At 44.0% G+C, this 7,539-nt stretch overlaps 2 protein-coding genes across 2 annotated transcripts in view; both read left to right on the top strand.

Moving 5' to 3' along the window:
* The window catches only part of LOC125220420, a 1,034-nt gene extending 683 nt beyond the window's left edge, over positions 1-351 (top strand). The window contains exon 2 of the mRNA XM_048122591.1: positions 275-351. Within this exon, the coding sequence (XP_047978548.1) occupies positions 275-351 (77 nt within the window). The remainder of the gene's footprint in view (positions 1-274) is intronic.
* Positions 352-1,972: 1,621 nt separating this feature from the next.
* LOC125220419 lies at positions 1,973-5,007 on the top strand. Its single transcript, XM_048122590.1, has 6 exons — positions 1,973-2,000; positions 2,068-2,268; positions 3,855-3,940; positions 4,025-4,304; positions 4,446-4,694; positions 4,802-5,007. Exons 1-6 carry the CDS (start codon positions 1,973-1,975, stop codon positions 5,005-5,007), a joined length of 1,050 nt encoding a protein of 349 aa, XP_047978547.1.
* The last annotated feature ends 2,532 nt before the right edge of the window (positions 5,008-7,539 follow it).

Raw genomic sequence — 7,539 nt, 5'->3', positions numbered from 1 at the left:
CATTTTCCCCGATCACAATCTTCCCGTCTGGCTTGGTCTTCCCTGCAATGAATTCCTTGATGAACTTGCTAAAGGCAGGCATTTTCAGGGCTTGCAAGAATGGCATGTTGATTTCCAACTTGCTAAAAATCTCCATGAGGTCCTCTGTATCATCCTTCTTCTTTCTTTGCTTCCCCCCGGTATGGAAATGGTTTTGCTCGCTTCACCGCATTTGTGGAACTCCCAGCTTGGGTTTCACCAACTTCCCTGCTTCCTTCCTTGCTCACTACCTCAGGTTCTGGATCTAGGAAGAATGGGGCACTTGGTCGAGGTAAGGATCCCCCTAAATCTCCCTTCTGGAGGTCATCCTGAACAAGGATTTCTCCTGGTTCTAGGGCTATCCCCTTGAAGCACTTGACCTTCTTTCCCTTTACTAACCTGTATGGGTACCTCCTCGTCAATCTCCAAGGTCGGTCCTTTGTAGCCCCGCCCGGATCTCAAGGTGATTTGACTAATGTTTGCTCGGTCCGGTGGTTTGACCGTGGCAGGAAGTTTCCCTTCATTTCTCCGCATCTCATTCAAAGAAACTGCGATCAGGGACAGTTGCTTCGTCATCATATCCATGGCGACTTTATGTTCCGACTGAGCGTCTTGCAATTTGTGCACCACGTCGTTGTTGGAATGCAAGTTATTCTGCATGAACTACTGTGACTTCACTAGGTCGTGGACCATGTCATCCAAACTCCTTTGTGGCCTGGAGTTGAATTGATTAAAATTCGATCCTTGACCTTGGTTCTGCCCCTGATTCTGCCGATAATTCCCTTGATTTCCTTGATGGTTGTTGTACTGATTGTTAGACCCTTGGTTCCCTTGATGATTCGGTTGGGAATTCTGATAGTTCCCCTGGTTATTTCTCTGGTGAGGTGGCACATAAGAGCTCCCCGGGTTGTTCTCGATTCCTATTGCCCCAATTAGTATGGTGTTGGTTCCTGTACCCCAGTTGCAATTGCCCCTCTTGACCCTTCCCTGACCAGTTGGACCGCCTCTCCGGAGGGTGTGCATAATTCGTGATCTGCAATGGAGATGGCTGACTTTGATCGTTGTCAGTCCATCTAAAATTGGGGTTAGTCCTCCATGGGGTATCCTTTTGTCTTCCTTGGTTCCAACTTCCACCCGGATTCCAGCTCCCCATCGAATTTGCTTGAGCTTGGCATTCCCCTTCACAGGGTTGACTGTAATAAGGCTGAAGTTGCCTTTCTTCTTGACCAAGGGGTTTCTCATTTTCTGCTGGAGCATGAGGGTTGTATTTCTCAATTGCGTTCAGCAGTGCTTTCTCCAATTTATCCATCCTGTCTTCCACCTTCTTGTCATCTTGTTCCGTCACTGCATTGGCTGACCCCCTCCTCAATATGCTTCGCGGGTTATCATAGGCCTTCTTCGCCTCAATCAGCCTTCCCAAAGTCTCTCTGGCTTCACTTGCTTTATTCTTGGTAAAATTTTCCCCGCTCGAGGAATTCATCAAATCTTTTGACTCAGGGTTTGCTTCTTCGTAAAACAGATAGTCCTCCGCTTCAATCATCCTATGGTTCGGACAAGCATCCAGCAATCCCTTGAACCGGGACCAATAAGAGCTCAGAGACTCATCATATTTTTGCTTGCACTCCTGGATCTCCTTCTTTAAGGCATTCGTCTTGTTGGACGGGAAAAAATAATCCAAGAACTCCAGTTTGATATCTTTCCATGTGTTAATCGAGTCTAGTGGAAGCCTCAGTAGCCAAGTATTAGCCTCTCCTTTGAGGGCGAACGGAACTGCACGTAAACAGTAGTCCTCCCCAGTCGCCTCGTTGGGGCGCTTTTGAATGCTACACAGCTTACTAAACTCGTTTAAGAATTCATAAGGACATTCGTTCCTTCGTCCAGAAAACGTGGGCAAAACTCTGAGCACATTTGTCTTGATATCAATAGACCTCCGACGCGGGTTCGAGACTATGGCATGGGCGGGTTCACCGTCGAGATGTGCGGTGAGTGACCCTATCTCCGGATCGGGATCGACTAAATGAGCCATATTTGGGTCTTCATCCTCCTCAGTCTCGGAATGCTCTGTTTCTGTTGACGACTTCGGGTCTTCTTCTCCCGACGAATTCCACTCCTACTCACTTTCTGATTCGAACGGAAATGGGTCCACCGTCCTTAAACCTGATCTGGTGGTGATAGTGGACGTAGACTCTTTGACTTCCCACTTGTATCGGCCGCTCCTTGACCCAGATGAACTAGCCCAACTTCCAGAATGTAAGCCCGTGTTCATAAACTGTCAAGAAGAACAAAATAATAGAAATTAAATTATAAACACCAAAACCTCAAACGCAATAACAAAAAACGCCAGCCTTCCCATTCAACGGCGCCATTTGAAGATACCGATTGTCAGAGTGTGCACAGAAAAGAATAACAAGTTTCCTAGGTCCAGCAAATCCACTAGATCACAAGGTCTAGGAACTCACTAGTCGTTGGAAAATCTCGGTCTTCGGACACACAGAGCACTTCTTCAAAACCCTCAACCACTTATACTAAAACTTAGCACAGGGAAGTAGGGATCGATCCCACAGAGATGGATGCGTAATGAACATGCTCAAGGATTTGGAAATTATTTTTGGGTTGGCTGTTGCCACGCATTTTTTCTTGGGTTGAGGAAATTAGACTAACTTGAGATTGAGATCTGCTACGCTAACAGCTAAATCTAGGCAAAACAGAAATCATGCACGTAAATTGAAATCGAGAAAATCACTAGATCTAAGAATCTATTCTAAATTACCTAGATCTGGGAAATAAACTGACGGTGGGGACCATGACTGAAAAAGCAGAGTACGGACGAAAAGCTGGAAAAACAACTAACTAAAGTACTAACTAACAACGACATCATCTTCTCCAACCAATTGCACAAAAACTCAGAAGAAACATGTATGAGCGTAATTGGAAAAAACAGAGCAAACTAGAATTAAGCAATTTAACGAAGAACAATTAAGAACTAAACAGATCTATGGCTACTAGACGAAGTAAAACAGAAGTAAACAGAAAACTCAAGAATCCATGCACAACTCGACTTTCCTTGTTCAGATCCAACCTCGGATGCTAAATCCACTCCGGATCCAAGCATCCGACACAAACTCCGGCCCAAAAACATTCCATAACTGCAAAATCACCAAATACCTCCGATCAACAACAACACCACAGATCTACTGCCAAATTCCCTAGATCAAGCACCAAAGTGACAAAACAGAGATTAACATGCAACTTGCCGAAATAAAACTCCAAACAACAGGATCAACGTAGATCAACACGAGATGACACAAATATAACAGAAACTAAAGGAATGCGTAGATAATCAGTAACATCAACAACCAAATCGACTTCCAAAAGTGAAGTTCGAACGAAATAATGTGCAAAAGAACCGAAAGTAAATAGATTGTATCTTCGCCCTCACGCGGACGGTGTTACGACGGACTTCCTCTGAAGATGAGACCCTTTAAAACCCTAAATTACCCCAGAACTCCCATTTCCCAAGTGTGTGTGTTGTGTGTGTTGTGTGTGAGCTAAGAGCGAAAAGATTGTATATGTTGTGTGTTGCATGCTCCTCTATTTATAGGCGTTGAAGTGGGGCCCAGCGAGGTATAGAGAGACTTTGTTGCCCTCAGCTATTGACTCCTTTCTTCTAGCCTCCTTTTCCTTCAATTCTGCTCACTTTTCCTTCATTCCTTCTCTAGTCCGTTTCCTCCAACATCTCCTGGATCTAGCGATTCTGTCACACACCTGGCTTAAAAACTGTATAAGACCCAGTAAAATATAGTGCTTTTCACCATATAACCGATGCATGAAATTAGCCTTATCAGTCTCTCGCGAGCACGACGTAGCTCACCAACGTCTGGTCGCAGACTATTTTGCCGAGCAACCACGGTGGGGCCCGATGGTTTTTCACCGCCGTGTTAGAATGCGGTGAGATCTTTTTCTCCGCATTGTCCGAACGTTGGAGGGACGTAATGTATACTTCCAGTTTCGGGAAGACAACATCGGCAGACTCGGACTTACGCCGTTGCAGAAGTGCACGGTTGCGATCCGACAGTTGGCCTACGGCACCACGGAGGATATGTTCGACGAGTACCTTCACGTCGGGGAGACAACTGTCCGCGATTGCTTGAAGAATTTTTTTAGGGGAGTTGTGGAGGCTTTTGGTGACACATATTTGCGAAGGCCGACTGCTGATGATTGCCAGAACCTGATGAGGATGCACGAGATGGTGCACGACTTCCCTGGAATGCTAAGGAGCATTGATTGTATGCACTGGGTGTGGAAGAATTTCCCAACGGCGTGGAGAGACCAATTTACCAGTGGATACAATAGCAGCCACCCGTCGATGATCCTCAAAGCCGTCGCTGACCACCGGCTCTGGATCTGACATGCATACTTCGGTGTAGTCGGGTCGAACAACGACATCAACGTCCTCAACTCGTCCACCCTCTTCGCCGATCAATACAGGGGTCGCGGCACGGCCATCGAGTTCACTGCCAACGGACGCCAATATCTTATGGGGTACTACTTGGACTATGGCATATACCCAAGGTGGCCTGTTTTTGTGAAGACGGTCAGCTTCCCAATGGGTGACAGGAGAGTGTTGTTTGCGGCAAAGCAGGAGGCTGCGCGGAAGGATGTGGAGCGGGATTTTGGTGTGCTCCATCGCGGTGGGCAATAGTGAAAGGTCCGACACGTTTTTGGTTCAGGGAAGACATCGCCGATGTCATGTATGCGTGCATCATCTTGCATAACATGATAGTCGAACAAGAAGTTGGACATGTCACCGATTGGGCCGATGATGAAGGTGGATCTAGCTCCAGCACGGGAACCACGCCTGTCGCTCGAGGATTACTGATGGACTTCAGTGAGGTTCTAGCTAGACAGACCTCAATGCGCAGCCAACAAGACCATGCGGCGCTGATGAACGACATGATTGAAGAAGTTTGGAAGCGCCACGACCATTGAGAATTTGTAGTGTTTTTATTTCGTACTGTAATTTGAACTTTCAATGAAATGAAGTTGTTTTTTCCAATTTTTGTAGTGTTTAAAAATATTCAAAAAATAAATAAAAATGCTTAGGGCAGAGCTTTGGGCGGGCTATAGTCCGCCCCATTGCAGGTGGAAGGGGCGGAGGATAAAATGCTGATGTAGTGGTGCATAGGGCGGGGCTTAGGGCGTCGTATAGTCCGCCCCATTGTGGATGCCCTAATCACAAATTGAACTGTTACGCCAAAATATGTGGCAAATTACCTTACGTGGCTTGACACATAACTGTCCTGGTTTCATATACATCTATGAAATGACTTACGACGTGAGAGGTGTATAGATATATTCGTCTAAGGTCATGCTTCATAACAGAAGTTTGTGACGTCTATAACGTCTGACCCTTACAATCAAGTATTAATGGCAGTTGACTTTGCATTCATTCCATAAACTCTATATGTAATAGGCTTGATCTATAAACAGGGAAGCATATTTTTGTATTAATCAATTTGTATTATCTATACCAAGACATTTCTATTCATTACATAAATTCTCACTTTTAAAATTGTTTTTTTTAAAGCTATGTTGGTTTCTGGATTACAAGATAAACACTAGCCGGACGTAAAACAGGCCAAAAGAAGGAACAAAGAAAAGTAAAATGAAACTAAATAACAATGAAGAATTCAAAACAATAAATCGTAAATGCAGCAGTAAGCCGAGTCGATGAGTCCTCTTTCCGCAAGACGAGATAAGTTGATACGCTCGGATTTTGCACTATTTTAAGGCCGTTCTTTGGTCCGTTTTTTATGTCAAAGTCACTCTACACGTCCATTATTTGCATAGTTTGTCTATTTTGGTATTTTGACGTGTTTTGTGAGAAATGTGCATAATTGAGCCGAAAAAGAGAGCCAAAACGCAAAGTCTGGAAATCTGGAGTCAGACGGCGACCGGCGACCGCCGCGGATGTGTGCGGCGACCGCCGGCGCCCGGCGGGCAGATCAATGCAGCGGTCCGCCTTGGAAAAATACACTTGGAAGAGAAGTCTCGCCCGACGACCGCCGGAAATTGTGCGGCGGTCCGGCCAAGGTGCGCGGCGGCCCGCCGGAGAAAGGCGGTGAATCCGAGATGCCCTAGATTTGCTCCAAGATTTACCATATTTTGAAGATCTTTTCCTTCTACAACAAAGATTGGCTTTCCCCTATAAATAAGACCTCAAGCTTCATCAAAAAGAGAGAGCTTCTACTTGCAAAATATTTCATAGAGATCAAGAGCTAGAGTACTTCACTTGTGCAAGGAGTTAGAGAAGGATTCAAGAACATCAAGAAACATTCATGAACTTTAGTTTTATGTTCAATTGTCTTCCCTTCAATCTATGTGTTTAGCTTATTTCATCATGTGTAACTAAACTCATAGGATTCTAGGGATGTGTTAGTAACGACTTTGGTTATACAATTCATTTTTCTATTTAATATCCATTTTGTTTTTACTTTGTTTCTTCCCTAAGTAGTTCTGATGCTGCATGATTGAGTGACTCAATTGTGTATGATTTAATATAGCTTGCTTCATAATTGTGAGAGAGTTCTAGCGAGTTAGATTCACTTAGTAGACGCTACAGTTAGCTTCCCTTAAAACGACACTGTTAATTGAGAATGATGACTTTTCAAGGGTCTTAGGAGCTATTTGGAGTTACGTGTTAGGATTGACAACCCTAATTTGTAATCAACGTTTGCATCGCATGAGCACAAGCTATGCGACTTGTTCTATCAAAGTAATAAATGTGCTAGGGTATTGTAGTTTGGAATTTGTATAACCATAATTGTGAACGCACATCACTGAGATTCCCTTATCTCTATCGATTATCTCCGTGTTTTATCTGCATTTAGTTGTTTATTGCTTTTCATTGTTTTCTATTTCAAAAAGTTTTCAAAACCTTCCGTTCTTCCAGATAGTAATCGAGTCTTAGTAGAGGATAGACACTTTGTGTTTGCCTTCCCCGTGTTCGATATCCTGGTACTGACCTTTAGCTATACTATATATACTCTGTATACTTGCAGGTTTATTTAGTGCTAAAAAATAGTGCATCAAGTTTTTGGTGACGTTTCCGGGGAAGACAATTCACTTTAGAGTCATATCGTCAAAAGGATTATTTTGATAATTTGGAATTTAATTGCTTTCAGTTTTAATTTTAGTTTTTAATTTGTTTTTGTTTTTGATTCTTGCAGGTTTTGTATGCGAACGCGCTCTGGGAAGGACAACCTAGAACCGCTCGATTTAGAACTTGAAAGAACTCGTAGGAAAATAAGGAGTGAAAAAGGATCAAGATCAATGGCTGACAAAACGGAACTTGAAAAATTGCAAGAGACGGTCAAGATGTTGATGGACGAGAGAGATGCGGAAAGGGCAGCCCGAGAGGCGCTGGAGAAAAAGAACAAGGAAACACTACCCGTGATGAACATGTTCAATCATGGGAATACTGTTACTTTTCCCGAAGGCCCTCGTATTGATGCTAATAAC

This window comes from Salvia hispanica, chromosome 4 (assembly GCF_023119035.1).
Source record: "Salvia hispanica cultivar TCC Black 2014 chromosome 4, UniMelb_Shisp_WGS_1.0, whole genome shotgun sequence".
Lineage (NCBI taxonomy): Eukaryota > Viridiplantae > Streptophyta > Magnoliopsida > Lamiales > Lamiaceae > Salvia > Salvia hispanica.
This window is presented reverse-complemented; position numbering and strand designations above follow the sequence as displayed.